Source organism: Trachymyrmex septentrionalis, unplaced genomic scaffold (assembly GCF_001594115.1).
Source record: "Trachymyrmex septentrionalis isolate Tsep2-gDNA-1 unplaced genomic scaffold, Tsep1.0 scaffold32, whole genome shotgun sequence".
Classification (NCBI taxonomy): Eukaryota; Metazoa; Arthropoda; class Insecta; order Hymenoptera; family Formicidae; genus Trachymyrmex; species Trachymyrmex septentrionalis.
In genome coordinates this window covers 2,849,304-2,869,041 of record NW_017305485.1, presented here as the reverse complement: position 1 = coordinate 2,869,041, position 19,738 = coordinate 2,849,304, and the positions used below count along the sequence as shown (strand labels likewise).

At 34.3% G+C, this 19,738-nt stretch overlaps 4 protein-coding genes across 6 annotated transcripts in view; 2 read left to right on the top strand and 2 right to left on the bottom strand.

Moving 5' to 3' along the window:
* Nucleotides 1–1,010, top strand: part of LOC108750075 (histone-arginine methyltransferase CARMER) — a 5,982-nt gene extending 4,972 nt beyond the window's left edge. The window contains exons 7-8 of one of the 2 annotated variants that reach the window (XM_018489302.1): nt 170–306; nt 550–1,010. In XM_018489302.1, the coding sequence (XP_018344804.1) occupies nt 170–306; nt 550–660 (248 nt within the window). In that variant the 3' untranslated portion in view covers nt 661–1,010. Of the gene's footprint in view, nt 1–169; nt 307–531 lie in introns of both variants that reach the window. The other variant, XM_018489300.1, reaches the window with a different exon arrangement.
* Nucleotides 1,011–6,746: 5,736 nt separating this feature from the next.
* Nucleotides 6,747–13,177, bottom strand: LOC108749889 (P protein). Its single transcript, XM_018488903.1, has 17 exons — nt 13,002–13,177; nt 12,273–12,438; nt 12,129–12,203; nt 11,911–12,028; nt 11,775–11,847; nt 11,444–11,637; nt 10,626–10,729; nt 10,306–10,465; nt 9,961–10,032; nt 9,517–9,648; nt 9,181–9,435; nt 8,955–9,089; nt 8,000–8,194; nt 7,686–7,919; nt 7,303–7,561; nt 6,959–7,052; nt 6,747–6,838 (listed from the first exon to the last, which is right to left on the bottom strand). The coding sequence occupies exons 1-17, from the start codon at nt 13,084–13,086 to the stop codon at nt 6,748–6,750; spliced, it is 2,442 nt and encodes an 813-aa protein (XP_018344405.1). The 5' UTR covers nt 13,087–13,177; the 3' UTR covers nt 6,747.
* A 1,195-nt stretch (nt 13,178–14,372) lies between these two features.
* On the bottom strand, nt 14,373–14,916 carry LOC108749976 (cytochrome c oxidase protein 20 homolog). The gene has a single exon (XM_018489094.1). The coding sequence runs from the start codon at nt 14,804–14,806 to the stop codon at nt 14,456–14,458; it is 351 nt and encodes a 116-aa protein (XP_018344596.1). The 5' UTR covers nt 14,807–14,916; the 3' UTR covers nt 14,373–14,455.
* The window catches only part of LOC108749973 (putative mediator of RNA polymerase II transcription subunit 26), a 36,951-nt gene continuing 32,032 nt past the window's right edge, over nt 14,820–19,738 (top strand). Inside the window, exons 1-3 of one of the 2 annotated variants that reach the window (XM_018489087.1) lie at nt 14,820–14,860; nt 14,943–15,440; nt 16,705–16,765. The gene's annotated coding sequence lies outside the window, so the exon portion shown is untranslated. The remainder of the gene's footprint in view (nt 14,861–14,942; nt 15,441–16,704; nt 16,766–19,738) is intronic. The other variant, XM_018489088.1, reaches the window with a different exon arrangement.

Genomic DNA, 19,738 nt, shown 5'->3' with positions numbered 1-19,738 from the left:
TCTCTCTCTCTCTCTCTCTCTCTCTCTCTCTCTCTCTCTCTCTCTCTCAGTAAAAATTTAATATGAGTAGTTCAGTGTAGCTCAGTGTCTTATTTTATATTTTTAAATCCTATTTTTTACTCATTTCATTCGTACATATAAAAAAAATGTACGGATTTTTATGTAACAGGAGGACAACCAAACATTCATCCGGGTTCCATTTCGAGTACAGGACGGGGTCGCGTAGGAGGTACAGCGACGAGCACTCAAGCAGCACAATTAATAGGTGGTGGAATAACTCCAAATATGTTTACATCACCTGCCACTGTAAGTACAGTTAAAAACTTGACATTTTTACGATAAGCTGTCAGAGCAATAAAAAAATGTATTTTACAATGATGCTTTAGACGATATAACACAAGCATGAAATAATTGTTACAATATGCGTGTGTAGTATTATATATATATATATATATATATACATTTAATAAAATTTACGTGAGAGACGGAAACTAAAACAATACGTCTGCTTGCGTGACTTTCGCGCTACAGCTTGGTGTTACTTTCCAGCAATCGCTGGTCCTCGGCAACACTTCTCATTACCCAGTGAATCCCAGCCTGATGATCGGTGACTACGTGACTCCTGGAAACGGCATATCGCCACAGGCGTATCGGCAATGATCTATGGCGAAATCGTTTCTCGCCGAGTATTCCCGCAAAGTAAAACAATTACAAAACGATCGTAATAATAGTAGCAGTATTGGAGACATCGGCAACAACAGTAAGCAAGGCCGCAAACTGGTATTTAGCTCCCCAACCAGTAAGCTTCGCCTCTCGTCCGCCGTACGAATTTTAAGTACTGTCGACCTGGCCAATTTCAATTCAGATTTTAGCCATAACAACGTTACTTATTCAAACAAAAGTACAGCCAGTCCTGAGTTTGCGTTCGATTGGAATCCTGTCAGGAATAAGTCTCAATTGGAGGCACGTTGGAAAAGACTGCGAGCCGTCCTCTCGTAGTTGTCATTAGCTCTCATACACTCGATTTTTATTTGGTCGTCACTTAGAAAAGGAAAGGGAAAAAAAAGATCTTCCAAATCGACGTGCATGCTTGCCAAATATATCCACATGAAAATATAATATTTTTAATGACAATATACAGTCGCTATAGTATAGGCATCACTATTTTACGAAGTCTTGACACAAATCCGTGAAACGATGACTCATAGTAAAGGAGAGAATCGGGAATGATCGCGCGTCGCGCGGTCCATTTGTTTTACTTCAAATTGAGATAATTTAGAATCAACTCTAAATACTCGAAGACAGTCATATTTTACTAAGCTGTGTCGTTGGCTTGGTTGGGTTTCGATATCAAGCGACTTTTACACGAGTTTTTAGAATAGGAAAAAAAGCGACGTTTCGAACATTTTGAGAAGTGCAAAGAGCAATAATACATTAGGATCATATGTTGTAAAGCACTCTGTGGCATTACCTGTTATTCAGATGTCTCTTGCGCTTGTTTTAATCGACGTGTCTTTATTTCGTTAGCATGACACAATACACAAGATAGTACAACTTTTTATGAGTATTAGAGCTATATTATCGCATATATTTCAATCCCGTATAAATCCGTATCGAGACATTTTAATTATTTGAAGGGTATAAGGCAATTATTCAAATGATTAATTCGTTTCGTAGATAAATTGTATATATATCTGAATGTTTGACGCAAACGTAGGTCGTGAGATACTTCATCTAGAAAACAGGAAACGATGACTGTATATGAAAATCATCCCGAATTATCAACACATGTGACATGTTATATACATTTCCATAGTATGTACATGTAATTGCTGGTTTATTATAAACGCAGGTTTATTATAAACATACGCTGGACAAGGATCACTCGAATGGAATCTTATGTAAGTTTATATAATATGATTTGTAAATTGTAAAACATAATTTTGCGTTATACTTAATTTTTTTTACGTATATTTTGTAGTCGTGATAAATGTCTATTTTGAAAGATCCTTCGTAAAAAATCTAATGTGACGTTAAGTTTCGAGCTACATTATTCACAAATTAAAATAAACATGTATCATATGTTTTTTCTTTGCCGCATCTAGAGATGTAAAAAACGATTTACTTTGAAATAAAAAACTAATTTTGTTACTGTAAATAACGGTATTATTTTATCAAATTATATAAAATTTATGAAAAAACATATAGTTATTTCAATATAATTACTGTGGTATTTGAATGACAGATATTTTATATTTAAAGATTAAGTAAGTGATGTTATTAATACACATAATACTTTATAAGCATAATAGATATTGCATATTGGTTACAATTGTACTCTATGTTTTAATTATTTTGTATTCTATATTTTAATTATTTTGAGACAACATCCCAATATAATATTGATTCAAGAGTTAGAGATTCGATGATTATTGTCTCATTAATTTAAATTTAGAATATGTATAATTACAACGGGGTATACGACAAAAACAATATCGATTAGTCTAGCAAAGTATTATTTGTTTTAATAACAGTGTAAAACACTTACTAACTTTTATAATTGGAGTACAGTATAAAATATCATTCAAATAATATAGTGAAAGGTAAGGTATATTTATAGCTACCAGCATTATATGATATTGATCATTATACTATATTTTACTTTTGTAACTATTTTTACATAGAAATTTTACGGATAAGTGCAAAAACTAAATTCTAGAACAATAGTACAGCATCGAAATCGTGAAATGCTAAAAAAAAAATATCCGAATAAAAAAACTATCAAAACCGAAAGAAAAAAAATTATTATTTCCTGAGTTTTTTACTCTAATTCTTTTTTTCCGTCGTTTACATCTCTAGCCACATAAGCAAATAATTAAAAGTTATTTTTACATTATTAAACTTTATGTCACATTTACATACAATTTGTATATTATGATCTTAGTAGAATAACTAATAATGAAAAATCTTTGAAAATGGATGTTTATTTGCATTGATGATCTATACACATGATAAATAGTGATACTTGGAAACACGCATACTTTTTGTATTCATAACAGTGTTATAAGTAAAATAGAAATTTTCAGCTATAATAAAACTTTCTTCCATCGTTTTTAACCCTTTTCATTTAACAATATTACGATATAAAATTCGATCGTTGTACAATTATTTAATGTCTATTATACTTTTCACAGTTTAATTAATAAAAAAAACATATTAATGTTTATTAAAACTATATTTAATAAAATTTTCATTAATTATTTTTACTAATTTTTTATCAATGATAACACAAAGAGTGGAAAGGGTTAAATTGTAAAAACATTGAACGTACAGTCTCGTACGTCTCAACAAAGCAAATATGTGTTGGATCCCATATTTAATGATGCTTTATTCAATTAAAAATTGTTCAGTCCAGCGAATAAGTGTGAGAATGAGAGAGACTGTCAGTTGTCACTATGTGTGTACTACTATATGTACATACACATATTCTTGAATAATTTCTACATATTATTTAAGAATAATACCAGCCGACCCACCAGAAATAGTACAACTGGATAATATTTTTAGATTTGAAGATGCAGGTTACGGATGTCGTTTTAAGATGTTGACATAATTAGAAATTATAAATAGTCGAAATATAGTTTAGCGGTATGGTAAAGCAGTTGTTTGTGAGGTCAAAAAAGATGATTCCAATCGCATTATCCCGTAAAAAATTTTGAGCGGTAGAATATTATTCCGTAATAGAAACAAAAATCCTGCGGTAAAACTAGACAATAAGTCGTGATTTCACGCTCTTCGGGGGATAAAAAAATCCCAAAAAGAAGTCTAAATATTCTATAAATATTGTAGATATCTTCATATCTAGAAGAGTTATTCAAGCGTCCTGTTCCTGGTGAATTGTACGCGTACAACACTACCCTAAGATCTCGAGAGGACTCCTTTAAGTCCTATTAGGTTTTAAGGAAGTTACATTTTATTTGTTATCTGCACATACTTGCCATCTAAATGCACCTCCTAGTTACCTCATCGCCGGTGAATGAATATGATGATAATTTTCCTCAGCAGCTTGTCACGCGTTACTTTCACGATTACCCTTTGAATCGAGAAACTTCTCGATGCGGGAGGCGATCATGTGATAGGACACGCGACGCACTGGCGCACTTCGAGAATCAAAGCTAGATAATTTGTACTTACTCTTTACAGGATCTTTTCGTACCTTGCGTGCACTTGCGAATAAATACCCGCGTCGCTATTTCTCGATGAAGTATTTCCTGAGGACAGAAGTACCATACGCTTGTTAATACGCGCCTTGGCACATATACAAACCAATCTCGTGACAGGCATTCCACAAGTGCTACTAATATTGCATGGTTTGTTGTAATAATTAATGTAAGGACTTGCTTCTTCCATCGTTTCTTTGGGATGGTAACACCGTTAGCAACACCTAGAACATTTCGTCTTGTCTATTTTTTCGTATATCGGAACCATCGCGGAACATTAAAGATTTAATTGCAATATTAAGGGAGACAAAACACTTAATATCAACTACATTTCCGAGTGTTGCTTTCGGCGTTCTCTTATTGATATGTGAATGTGTGCGTTTTTTCTTTTTGTACCGTTAGAATATCAAATATATAAGACTGCTACACCGCTTGGAAAAACATACGCGATATTACATATCTCATCCCAGTTACATTCTTCGCAAATTTTTCCCGTTTTATTTTTATACCGTTCCGAGTTTTTTCTTTAAATTTTAACGCAACTGATATAATGTTCCATTGAAAGACATATATGTGTGTGTGTGTGTGTCGGCTTTTTTAAATCATATTTATTTTTTCGTTGGATCTCAAACATTTTATTCCTGAACTGGGGTACACTTCGTTAGCTAGCCTGTCGCTCGTGTATGTTTTCTGGCGGTATATCCGAGTATTAAGTAGTCCAGCAGTGTTATATAGGAATCTGTGCGTTTCAACGACTGAAAACTATATACGATATCTCAGGTAGTTACGCGAGCTCGAAGAATGCCTTTACTGCGCTAAGTGTTTGAATTTGATTCGACTCTTTAAGTTAAGTTTGTTCGCAAATTCGGCATTATTATAGTAGATGCAGTGCAGGTGCAGGTTTTCGTTTACGATTCACACCCCGGTAAAGCGTAGGCATGACGAAACATTGACTTGACGAAAACATTGTGTAATCGCATAAAATCAGATTCATACAAATATAATCTATAATGTAACTGTGTAGTAAAATTGTCCAGTCATGTTTAAAATAAGTTTTTCTCGAACTGATGGTTTCCTTCGTTATACCTGTGGGACTACTCGTTCGCGATAATTCTTCAAGGAACGTTTCGGCAATACATTTCTGCAGTTTTTAGCAGATAACATTTTGAATATATGTCCAAATAATTTTAATATAAAAATGACAGCTAATTTATAGATTTTATTTTGCAGATTACCGAAGCTTCGAAATCCAAAACATAGGATTTATATAAAAGTATGTCGCTTTTGCCATGCACGTTTGAGATTAAAATTCTACGCAAATGGAAGAGAAACAATTTGATGCATCATTTGAAATTGTAGTACTTACAGATAACAGGATTACAGTAAAGCAGAGATATCGTTTTTAACATGACATTTCTAGTATGTTATATTCATTGTAAATACGATAATATTTTTGCAGCAAACGCAGCCTTTTTTACCGTTTGTAAGAAAATTTTTTTGCTGCGCACACAATTCTAGACGTCGTTTGTTGGATGCAAACAAGTTCAACAAATCACTCATGATGTTCACGCTTATATTTGAATAAGTTTTAATAAATTTTTCGTGTTATATAACGATGCATCACATGATAATTTACTATCAGTTAATTATTTTTGTAAGGAATAGATTTTGACATACAGTTTATTTCAAGTGCGACTGTATTATGCTGAATTAAGCATTTAATGAGGAGGATACAAGTATAAGCTTACGATAAGTTATTTGATTTTAAAACCCGCCAGGTGGCAATTTTTGGAATTGAGATCTTTTTTTCTTCTCCCGGAGAGCCTCATTTTTAACAATAATATTTCAACGAATTGTCTAGCATATATATGTATTTTATGTGATCATTAAATCTTTTTGCAATTATGATCTGCCAATTGTAATCTTTTATATCAATATTTAATGTCATTGTGTTTCATCATTAAAGGCAAGCAATTGAAAAAAATCTTGAAAAAACAATATTTACTGTAAGTAATACAATTATTTATAATATATACATGACTGATTTTACATATAACAGAACTCTTTTACTGTTACAGCTATTTCTCTGTAAATAGAAATTTTTCTTTAGTACTTGCTTTATTGCCACGTGATTATATGTGGTCATGTGCACAGTTTGCTTACAAAAAAAAGCGAACAAAAGATGAAAGGCGCAACATTTTTATTTTATGCGTATTATTAGAATTATTTTATATTAGAATAAGAACAATATTTGAAAAAAAAAAAATAAAGAAGTTCGGCCGTATTAAAAAGAGTTATACAGATTTCTTTTTCCCTTACAGTTTCATAGAAATATATGTAAAAATATTGAAAGTAAAACGAATTTACATATTGATCATGCTCTTTCTTTATATGATACTTTACGGAAATACGTTCCGTAATTTTGCGTAATGAATATTGTGTTCTTAAAAAAATTATATATAATAAGTACATTTACGAATATTATTGTTTCTTGTACATTGAAGATCCTCATTCGTAAGTCTTCCTTTTATTTTCCGTTCCAGCCGAAGACGATGTGAACAATCATCAGATATACCATAATTGTTATGGTACTCGTTAACATGATAGGAAATCCTACCCTGCAATGCAATCGAGACAATCACGCAGTTTTAGTCTTTAATTACGACGGAAAGTGACAAGTCACAAGATCTTTGAAACGCGGTGACATATTTTGCATTAATCATGACAGTTTCATTTACCTGGAGAATTGTATGAAATTGAATTTGTAACCGTGTTGTTCCGCGAGGCCCATGCAAACAACATTGGCAGTAGCTCCAATCAAAGTTCCATTTCCTTTAAATATATTCACCTGAACAATTGCTAGCCATGCGAAAAAACTGGCACTCTTCGTTTGAAAGCGTCAATTTTCGAGGCATGATCTTTGACTATCATTACTTCAACGCGATCGTGTGATATATATATATATATTGAGAGAACCATGATGCTGTACAAAGCTCGAAAGATGATTTTATGTTCGAGGCAAACTTTGCAGTTTTAGATTAATTGAGCTTTCGAGAGCATTGAAGTCTAGAAAATTTCTTACCTCCCATACAAGCTCCGAACGTCAATGCCCATATTAGAGGCTGCATAGGCAAGCTGAGCTCGCGATTTTGGGCAAGATTCGTCGCGATTCTCACCATCATAGTGGTGAGTGGTACATTGTCAACGACACAGCTAGCAAAAGCCGACACCCAAAGTATCAGTAATATAGCAACAGCTAATCGGGACTCTTCATTGACTGATAAAATAAAATCCTGCGTCTTTTGGCCGATCCACGAGATGATGCCCAAACGCGAAAGAGCCTAAAGGAATTTTTTCAAATGCTATTAAACTTCCCAATGAATTCCTTTTAATCTAAAAAGACTGCATTTCGAGGAGTCTACATTCAAATTGGAAAGAATTTTTGTAGAGTTTTCCTTGTGCTACCTCCATAAGAATAAATAACGATGCAAAAAATATCAAAGTGCTCCATTCGACGCGCGCCATGAGGCCATCGAAATCTTGATTATCGACCAGTATCAGAAGCAGCAGAACACCGAGCAGAGCGATCCAGCCCAAAGACACATGTAAATGAAGCAGACTGTGTAGGAAGAAGAGCGTGATCACGAAAGCCAATACGCATCCAGATTTTGTCAGCAACCATTTATCTCTAATAGGATACTGGAAAAAAACACGAAATATTGCGATTAATGATTGAAGCACAATGAAGCTCGTGAAAAATGAAAGATTATCCAGCTTGCCTTTTCTTGTAATTCCTCAAGCGTGGTCTTGTACTTTTCTAATGCCGCGCTTCCTGTGATTAGCTTCTTCTTTAGCTGCGACAACAAACGTTTCACTTTCTTCAATAACGTTTCCCTCACCAAATTCTCATCCTTGCTGTAAGTGGACAGACTCGCCGCCGCTCGTTGCCAAATAGCAATCGTGTGTCTCAATTCCTGTGAGTAGACAATTATGCGCAACATCATAATTTATTCTCTAAATTTTTTGAAGTGGAAACTTACTCTGAAGAGTAAAAATTGAGCATGTCTTTTTGAGAAAGAGTGGCTTAATTTTCAACTTTTAAAAGTGAGATTTTTACTCTTCAGAGTGTGAGACTCACTGTAAAAGTTTTAGATAATATACTCAGAAAAAAATATAGTAGTAATTATAAGAAAGAATAATTTGTTGAAATATCTAAAAATTTAATTAGATACAAATCTGAAAATAATTTTGTTGGACTATTAAAATATTTATACAGGGTGCTGAAATTGATTGCCAAAATGTCAAAACTTTTTGCAGCATTTTTCATTATACTTAAGTTTTCTACGTAATTGCTTTGATGGTCCAACAAAATCATTTTCAAATCTACCTAAATTTTTAAATACTTTAATAAAATCATTCTTATTATTTAACAATAAGGTTTATTTATATGTAAAATTAATATATACAGTTGAAAAAAACTGTTTTATATATAGCTGTGATATAAATATAAACTATATACACATTAATTCTACAATAAAACTTGTACAGTTGTTACTTTTATAGTTACCTGCCACTGTCAGGCTGAACTTCTTGTATATTCATTTTTCTTCTTTTTTTCGCATTGAAGAGAATAAAATAAAGAATAAATCGTGCAAGAAGTTCAATCCTGGGGTATAGAAAAAGAATAAGCCTTTTTGTCTGAATATAATTTATTGGAAGTTTAATGTATTATACCTGTACGTCTTGCGGCTCGTCGAATCTAAGAACTGCGACGTCTCGAAAAATGTAGCGGATTTGCGCGCTGACCACAATCAACACCAACATCACGCCGATACTCATGTGCAATACAAACGTACCAAAATCAATTTTCTACGATATAATTATCTGTTAATTATCAGATCGACTAAAGGCATTATCTTCTATTGCTGTGCGTGCAATGTAGCATATTCGTATAACTCACGGCGTTTTTAACATCCCGATTGGAAGCGATTATGACATTCGGCGGGTCACCGATCGGTGTCATAGCACCTCCTATGTTGGAATAAATTACCATAGCAGTCAGGATTGGTACTGGGTTCAATTCCATTACCTCGCATAGTCTAATAGTTACAGGAGTCATTAATAATACGGTCGTCACATTATCTAGCAATGATGACAGAAACGCAGAGAAGAAGCAGAGGGCCATTATCAATGGCCACAATCTTCCGGCGGTTATCTAAAAATGAAAGGTGAATAAAGGTATCTCAGGTTCAGTTTTTTTTTTCACTTTAGACATATGCCAATTTTTTTTTCTCACTTTATAAGCATAAACTGCCAGCCAGTCGAACACTCCAGTTTCGGCGATGATGGCAACCAGCACCATCATGGAGAACAGTAATAGCAGCGTGTCCATATCTATCCAAGAGATAAGTTCGCTCATACTCGGACGCTAAAATACAAAATGTCAAACGGAAAAATGATTTTGTTGAAATATTTAAAAATGTAGCTAGATATAAATACATGAAAATAATTTTGTTGGACCATAAAATAATTACGTAGGAATTTCAAGCATGATATGAGCTGCAAGAGGCTATCAATCAATTTTAGTGTTCTAATTATTATTTTCATAATTTAACAAAATTATTTTCAAATCTACAACTAAATTTTTAAATATTGTAAAATCGTCCTTTTAGTGCACTTTTTATATTTGTCTTTTAAAAGATTCCGTCATAGACATTAGAAGAGCGTGTTCTTGCGATACCTCATTTAGAGCCGCCAGTATTGCGATGGACATGGTGGATGCTAGCATAGCAGCTAGAGCTCTGTGTACTACCTAATCCGGTCAAACACGATGAAGCGTTTAGGAATCGACAGGAATAAATACATTATTAAGAATCTTTATTTTAGACCGCATATGTAAGAAACACAATGAATACTACAAAAATTGAAATGTCTTTATAGTCGAAGCTGGATCTTCATTGCTTTAAATAATTCAATCTTGAATTACTAATATACACTATATATATATATGTACCTGCATATGTACCATATTGTGGGCTTTTTCATATTTATAATAAATACATTCTAATTTGCGTACATGATTTACCTCGAAAATTATCAGGATGTATAAGATAACCAAGATAACAGCAGCAAGCGGTATACCGATACCGACATTTATTGGCGATGAATCGTAGCCTATCGAAAGCGAAAGGATAGACTTCGAATTCGTATTCAGATTGATAAACATTATGCCTTGCGATAGGGTCCTATAAACAAAACATTTGCTAACAAATTCTGAGATATCGTACTGCATATGAGACTTTCAGATATTTCCGCTGACGTTTTGCCAACAAAATTTGTAATAAACATTTTGCAAAATTTATTTTCATTAGATTTGAATAATAATAAAAATATGAGATAACGTACTTGCTGTCAGCTTTTATATGGAAAGTCCTCCGACGCTTCTGATCGGGGAAAATGTTCATCAAATTTTCAGGTAGTACCGGCAAGGTCCACACGTCGCTTACGTTCTGCAATTAATAATTGCAAATATAGTATAATATAGCTAGTTTATAATTATCTAGTAAATAAATGCCCAGTCAACACTAACTAAAAGTAACATAACATTAGTGTTATAATTATATAGCTGTGATGAAAGGAAATGTACGTTAGGTTTACTATTTAATTATGGCTGTGATATGGATAATGAATGACAAGAAAGTGCATGATAGAAAGTTACATAAAGACAGGTATTAGAATTTATTGAATATGAGACGTGCTACGGAGCAATGGACGAATGAATGAAGTAAGAAATATTTGTGAACTATAATGAATCCCTTTTTTTATTATTCTGTCTAAGCTGAAGAGAAATAAATATTCATTAGTATTATAATGTCGCACAATGTAACTGTTATATAACAACATGTGTTAGATTATATTTTTGAATACGAAATTATAACATTGATGTTACGTTACTTTTAATTTGCTGACTAGACATTTCAATAGATTTAGCTATTTAAATAAATATGCGCGATATACATTCAATATAATTAAGATTAATTAGTTTTATGAAATGTGTGTAAAAGAATGGCCGAAGAATATTTGTGATAAGCAGTTTGTTAATATGACTGATTCCTTTTCTTCTTTCTCTGTTTCAGGCTTGGCTGGATTTGACTTTCGTGTTCTTTCGATGCAAATATAAGTGTATGCAGAATAATTTTGTACACGTTTAAAAATATAGACACCTTCAAGTTCTTCAAATCAGTAATGGAGAGACGTGAATTGGTTTTTCTGTCCACCAGAACCTGCAGCCATATCATCAAATAGCATGTGGATAAATTTGCAGATAAATACTGCTCGTGTTTTCGTAACGGCAGCAATGGTCCTTTCATCGTCACGCTAATCAAGGTACTTGTAACATGTTCGTTGATTCGATAATCTATATATCGTTAAGAAGAGTATTCTGAGATTGATTGATATTATACTATTTATGAAAATTTCGTCTCCTAAATTTCGTCGTGCTCGAAATAGACAAAAATCCACAGTTCGATTTTTCATGATTGATTAGAAGGATACTCGTACTTTCTCTGCTAGACACAGAAAGCTGATGCATCGTCTCAATCCTCTCATTCTTGAACATCAGTATCATCTGCAATATAAAGCAACGTGAGATTTATTAATTGATCACATCAGTCCGATGATTTTTTCTTACTGTGAATAGAAGCCAACAACAGAAGAGTATGATTAACTTCATGTAACGGCAAAAAGGCCTCTGTCTCTCCTGTATTTGCACATCCTGCCCATCTTCGTCGACGTTCTGATGTTGTATGCTGCGAAGATACAGGATTAATTATTACATCCGCTCGTTCTGATAATTCGTAGGATCTTGTTAAAGTTCCCCCTTAATCGTGATATGTAGATGTGATTTACCTAATTGATGTCGCGGGTGACACTCTAAGAGACATATTGACAACCAGGCATTCTTTCTTCACGCAGTCCAGAGATCTGGAAACACGTTATCTTTCGTTATGTAGAAATCCTTTTTCATCGATTTCTCAGGTTTATTTTGCTCACCTCGTTTCTGTTATTCGATCACATTCTTTCTGAAAGATCGCTAAACTCGGATCCAGGCGAATCGCTTCTGGTAGTTGACTCCAGGCGCGGAGTACCTCCTCGGGGATTTGTCCGAGTATCACAGAGCTCGAAACGGAGGAGGAGGGACTGATCGGGCTATATATAACTTTGAGAATATTTGTTATAGAATTATGTTCAAATTGCAATTGATTTCAGAACTACAGACATGATTTTCTAAGAGACTCGAACATTTCAAGCTGCTAGCGTTTTTAAAAGTTTTAATTGTGTATGCTTTGTAATTTAACAAGTGGAATTTTAATGAAAAATTATAAAATTAATGAAAAAAATTAAAATTTTATTGAATTTTAATCTTATAAATGTTTTACGATGCCTGGGCATTTGTCTAGAAAATAAATACCGTAAATGTAAAGGTGACTTGAGACAATGCAGATAACTTGGAACAGCATGTACTTTTGTTAAATTCAATCGTAGTATCCATTTATGAGTTTTTAAAGAAAGTTTAAACTTCAAATTTTCTTTAATGACTTATGGATGGATATCACAACTGAATTTAACAAAAGTACATGCTGTTCCAAGTCACCTACGGTACATTACCAGAGTTGTGTATAGGAAATTTCCCGAGAGATTCATTGTGTGATCCGCGTGTGTAAAAATACAATGTCTAGTCCTGGGATTGATATAAATAGATTTCGTAATTCTTAAGTATACCTTGATTGTTACGGACGTGAGAATTCGCGTTGAGGTACATCTGTGGCGGGTTAGATTCGTCGTCACTCGTATCGTTCTGTGACATTATAGCAATTATCTCAATCTGTTCGTTATCGTCTCTTATTATATACAAATTTTTAGTTGAATTAAAATGTTAGTTTTATTAAATTCGCACGCATTTTATGTACACGATGTCGCGCGCTATGTTGCGCCTCTGAAAACACTACTGACTGTAGGAATTGTTTCACTTGTATTCGCAAGATTCTCAGAGGTCACCTTACAGCTTATAGATTATTTACATTTTACAATATAAACATGGAGTATATAGAAATTAGAATTATATTATATAAAGAGTATAGAAAATTATTTATCGGAATGTAAGCTTTGCTCTCTAAACTCTTTGAAGTAGAATGTCATTCTAACGAATACAAATTGAGTTAAAAAAGAGTCAGATTTCATTCTTTCATTAACTCTAAAAGATTTAAAGAGTAAGAATCCATAAATATAAAGATTTTTACAATTCATGAAAAATAGCATTATATATAATAGTATTACATATAAAATCAAATAGAAATGTAAGAAATAGCTTTAAGGCATTAATAGTTTTGAATAATCATGTTCGTGGAGAAAAATTAAACATATACGTTTGAAAAATAATTTTATTATACAGAAATTCATTATAATTTTACCATACGATTTCGTGTATTAACATTGTATCAATATGATTAAAAATCAATCACTTTTTACGCTCTATCAATTAGCTGAAACAGTACAATACACTGTGTGATCACACAGTGGTTAAATGATCACATAAAAGAATTATTCTGTAACTCTTAACGATTGTAATTGTAGCGTTACAGTATGTAGTTGTTGCGCAGTTTTTTTACCATATACAAAACTGAGCAATCGACATATGACAATGCTATAGTTACAGTCAATAAGTGTTACAAAATAAGCCTCTAAATACATAACGTTGAACTCTGTGAATTCATATACTGAAAAGAATTTTTGGTTGAAAATGTAAACGAGCTAGAAAATTCTTATCACTTTAGAATTTTGATTATCTCAATTAGAATTATAATAAATTCAATCAGAAAATTCTAATTTATCTATTTTCAACCAGAATTCCAATTAACATAACCAAACTTTCTTTCCAGTGTATCTATCGATATTTTTAAAAAATTACTATACTTTTATACATTGAAAAATATAATTACAATCAATTAACAATCTCATAGATATGATATTAATATATAAAAATATTATATACAGTTGAAAAGATTAACAATAACTCAGACATTCATCAGATGTTCTTTGCACACATTTTATAAATATAATACAATAATCTTAGTTATATTACATCGCACTGTACTACGATCGCATGATAATGCATCTCTCTTGTTCTCGTATATCATTTTAAAAATCTTTAGCGACAGACAAACAGTTTTCATGTGTCAACCAGTTTTCTCTGATGTTGTCTCCACGGCGTTGATCGACTTTTGCCGCATGATATCTTGAAGATTCTGCATTTCGTACTTTTCCATCGTGTTGTTGTATCGGCAATAGCACCAATAAATCGAGGCGACTCCCATGTAGGATCCCAGGGCGACGTTCGCCGATAGATTCCCGCGACTGGTGAACATGAAGGTGACAAGGCCGGCTGTGAGACCGCTATAGATACCGGTCAGCATACTCTGCTTGAAACAGGGGATCTTCCTGATGTCTCGGCCGAACAGCATCACCGCCTTGGACTCATCTTCCTCATCGTCCAAATTTCGGACGATCACGTTATCCACGTTACTCATAATAATACAAACGATTTTACGTAATCTTCACGAGGTTCACGAGCGAGACGTAAAGTAAGGTTAAGTTGGAGTTGTAACAGTCTTAATACCTTTGCACTCTTTGTGCACTTTGTGCTCCTACCTTCTCTTTCTCCAGGTCGAACGCTGATTGGCCGCGGCGACGACGTGCGGGGTGCAGGGCGCCGGGTGACGTCGCACGACGCATGTTCCGTGCTATCGAATCCGAGTGACAGGTGGTGCGGCTCAGCTCGGCTCAGCTCGGCTCTCAATCCCGTGCGGTGCACACACTTGATACGTGATCGCCGCCGTGAACGTTTGACATTAAAGCGCCGAAAAGCGTGGCGCACCGCTGCACCTGTCCTTTGAAGGGAGATCAAACGAAAGAGGAGAATACTCTACGGTCCTGTCACGTCGCGCACGTCGCGAGGACGCGAGTTGCGTTGTTACTCCGAAAGCGATACCCGGGACACCCGTCGTCAATCATCCGTCCAAATTGTGTGAATCGCGGTGACATGCACGCACGATCACCCGTGCGTCGCTGCTCGTAGGTGCTCCACCCCTCCCCCGTGTTTAGTTCCTACGATGTGTACCACGTATCCGCGCGACTCACCCGGGAGATTCAGCTGCAGAAGAGGTAAGAATCGTCAGTGTTGACTTCTGCGTGTACCTTCGTGTATCCCCCTGACACGAGGACACCGTGACACGAGAGATCGCGGTGTCCCTTAACCTTACCCATGAAAACAATCCGGAGTAACGCCGCGGGAAGCTCATGTCATACGTCACACGTCACACGTCACACGTATGCATTCAAGATTGAGAAGTGTGAATTGGAGATGTTAGAATTTAACTAATTAAAACAAAATGAATTAAAATTATCTTACTGGTAGAATTCTAATCTTCGATTCATCGTTAATCTTCCATACGTAGTGTGACACGGGCTCTATATAGCACAGAAGCTTGAAGCAATATTGTGATATTAATGTTACTGGAATGTTGCTGTAATATTGCTAGAATGATCTGTGTTGTATTCATACAGCACAGAAGCTTGCAGCAAAATTGTTACAAAGTTGCAGTGTTATTGCTAGAACATTGGCGATATTGTTGGAATGATTTGTGCTAATGTTAATGTGATATTGTTGGAACATTGCAGTGTTGCTGTAATATTGTATGATCTGTGATATACTTTCATCACAGAAGTTTGCAACAACAGCATTATTACAAAGTTGTAGTGTTACTGCAATATTGCTGGAATGATGTAGAACACAGTAACAATAATATTACTGCAATATTACAATACAGAAGCTTGCAGTAATATTGTAACAACATTGCAACGTTCCAATAGTATTGCATGAACATTGCAGCGTTCCAGCAATATTACTGCAAAGTAATACTGCAGTAACATTAGAAATGTTGCAGCAATGTTGCTGTGAGCTTCTGTACTATATAAGGTAACGGAGCTCGCGGTTCTGAACTTTCGAAACTACTGGCTGTGCAAATTAAATCCGCGTCACATAAATAAACAGAATGTGTGTATACACGTATGTTCAACGGCGCGTGTTATGTCACCGATACTTTTGACGGATGCTGTTCTGAAAGATAGTAATTAATGGTGAGAGATAAGACGCGTGTTCACTGACGACAATTGTCCGTCTTGTCATTCGCGGAATAAATTGCCAGGTCATAGATTTTATTATTTTCGATTAGTTTCGAAGTATACGCACTTATACGTTTTGTTCCTGTAATCTTTATTTTTGTGACACCTTTTATCGGAAGCCATCCCCTTTGTCTGACGATAAAATTGGATAAGATTCACTTCGGAAGAACGCGCGTCCGAAGACGAGAAGGCGGTGAAGCTTTTCGATCCTCCCATGAAGCTGGACGACTTTATTTTTTTCCAGTGTATTCGAGATTACTCTACGGCAGGCCAGGCATAAAACCGCCTAAGGGATTTTCGTTTCTGTGAGTAAGGAATCGCGGAGACGCGGTGACATCATCTAGGAATTCGCATATGCTTTTAATTCGGGGGAAGGGAAGAGGTGCACGTTATTTCCTCGCACTATTAACCACGTCTTGCTCTCTCTCTCTCTCTCTCTCTCTCTCTCTCTCTCTCTCTCTCTCTCTCTTTTTCTCTCTATCTTTTTTCGCTATCTATCCTTTTCTGCTCCTTTTACTCTCGATCTCCGTGAGAAGTATTATTTCATTCACGACGGAACAAGTTGAGATACGAAGATCCAAAGAGAAGAATTCACGAAAGCGAGAAGCCGCGAGTCGGGGAAATCGAGGAAGGATTCTCGAGGAGAGATTCACATCTCTGGATTCACATCCCAGAGATCTAAAGTTCGATATACAGACAGCGATTCGTCCGCTGTTTTTCTAGGAGACTGCTGCAAGCTAAAGAATTGGCAAGTAACGCGAAACAAACGACCGGAGTCAACGGGGTTATTGTCCCGTTTGTGTATTGTGGAAGTCCCTCGTGATCTTTTTTGCGACGAGCGCTGATCGTGTTTGCCTCTCAGGAGGGACTAATGAAATCGTCGCGTCGACTAAGGGAATTATCTGCACCTGCGGAGGCACCTCCGGTGCCCGCTAACGTTCCACGCTAACGGTAAGCCGAGATTTCGCGCGAGAGCCGAACGCGGCGCAAGAAAGGTCAGATTCCATGCATTTACGGCGCGAGAGGTACCAGTCGCGATCGTTTACCCGTTGCTTCGTACGGGGAACCAAAAACGTTCATCCGAAATGATCAGGTTGCTGTCGAAAATTTTACGATATTTTCGTCGAACGCATTGACGGATCCAGAAATTTGTCAGGGGAGGAAAGGAGTCCATTAGCATATCGTAAACAAAATTCTTTTGAGGTCAAATATGCAAAGATAGAATTATAAATAATGAGAAAGTTGTTTTTAATAATAAAATTTTCACAATAAAGAAGCATATAACAACAACACAGATTGCTTTTTGTGATATTTAACATATTACAAAGATTCAGATTAACTTTAGACGTTTCGGCCAATATCTGGCCATCTTCAGTAAATTTACAAAAAAGCCATTAGTATTATGTGCTCGCGAATAAGAAGGAAGAGAACGTGATTTGCTAAATGTATGACTGCGAAATTTATTGTTAAATTTATGTACTAATGCGGGGTTTTTGTAATATATCACAAAAAACAACCTATGTTGTGGTTATATGCTTCTTTATTGTGAAAAAAAAAGATAGAATATTAAATTATTATTTAAATTTTTATGTGTTGGAAGGTAACTTACTTAACTTCATAAAAAAAATCATATTTTGAAAAGAATAATTTTAAAAAATGTTAAAATTGTTTCAACTAAAAAAAAGTGATTTTGAAGAATTGTGAAACGAAAATAACAAAAATAACATTTCATTACCTCAAGAATATATTCTTTTTGCTGATATTATTTAATAAATCAATAATTTTCTGTCAGTTGAAAAATAGTTTTTTTCTTTGTTGTCGAAAATTTTACGATATTTTGAGAAAAGATAGAATATTAAATTATTACATTGAAGAGTAAACTTCATAAGTTAACTTCATAAAAAATCGTCATATTTCAAAAAGAATGATTTAAAAAAAAATGTCAAAATCGTTACAACTCAAAACAAGTGATTTTGAAGAATTGTGAAAATGACAAAAATAACGTTTAATCACGTTAAAAATATTCTTTTTGCTGATATTATTTAATAAATCAATAATTTTCTGTCAAGTTAAAAAATAGCTTTTTTTCCTTTTCTGAGGAACTTAATTTTTTTAGCTGTGTCATTTTTCAAGTAAGAAAGCGATGTATCGTTATTCTGTATTTTACACCTTATCTTGGGTTTTGACGTCGTTATGTATAGGCTGTTTTTCTTTTAAGAGACACAAACATCTATCTTTCTTTATTCAATGAATGACAAAGATAGAATGCCACATACCTATATTGACTGTATCTTCCAAAAGGAAAGCAGCCATTTTACATTATCTTAGGTGTTGACCTCTCCGTATCTTTGACAATAAGTTCCTTACTCTTTCGCTTTGGATCCCAGAAAATCTTCGAATTTCAGAATTATTCCTCTTTATTCGGCGATCGCGCGAGACGTTATGGAACGCGGAATACGAGCTAATGTAATCCGCAATGCTCTCTACGACAAATCGGGCCAGTGCCATTTATTGTCCTACATTTGGAGATCGTAGCATGCTGGTCACCTTTCACCATCTATGCGATGCATTTCAAATAAAAATCCTCGGACGTTCCCTATGGTATGTCTTTCGAAGTAGTCTTGTTATTTCAACCAATCATTCTCATGCGAAGGAAGCTAGATACAAATAGCCATTCTGAACGTTTTTGCAGTAAGAGTTAACTATTTAGATATATCGTCGCGTTGATAGAGAATTAATAAATAACAGAAATAAAAAATTAGCATTTTTGAAATAATGAAAGGAAATCAACCCTTAAAGGCTAACATATTTTCATGGAAAGACGACACATTTGTGGATACATTATACTTATATAGAAAAATAATGGAATTTACACAATCTTATTAATCAGGATTGCAGTGTTTGAATTTCGAAAACTCATGACATAGTTTTAAAGAATATATTATAATTAAAAGTATAACGCGGAAAGCAAATTAGTATAACATTAGAAAGGAAGTTATGTACAATCATTATCTTGATTAAAACGTCGTTCCAATGTAGAAAGAAAAAAATGCTTTACTGAAAAGTTACTTAATTTTGAGACGTGTCACTTTATTTTTATCAACACGGTGATACACGAAAAGAATGATTTTGCTGAAATACCTAAAAATTTAACTAGATACAGATCTGAAAATAATTTTTTTTTATATAAAATAGAGATATATGAATAAATAACATGAAATAAACATAATTATAAATAAATATAATATAAAATTTGAAAAATATTTACACACACATAC

Bases quoted from the DNA above. Each gene is read 5' to 3' on its own strand.
- LOC108749889 (XM_018488903.1), bottom strand. From the start codon at position 13,086: ATGTCACAGAACGATACGAGTGACGACGAATCTAACCCGCCACAGATG. The intron at 8,195-8,954 runs GTATAATACATT...GTCTACTCACAG, and splicing joins ACGAGCCGCAAGACGTACAG to GAATTGAGACACACGATTGC. The intron at 6,839-6,958 runs GTAAATGAAACT...ATTGCATTGCAG, and splicing joins AATTTCATACAATTCTCCAG to GGTAGGATTTCCTATCATGT.
- LOC108749976 (XM_018489094.1), bottom strand. From the start codon at position 14,806: ATGAGTAACGTGGATAACGTGATCGTCCGAAATTTGGACGATGAGGAA.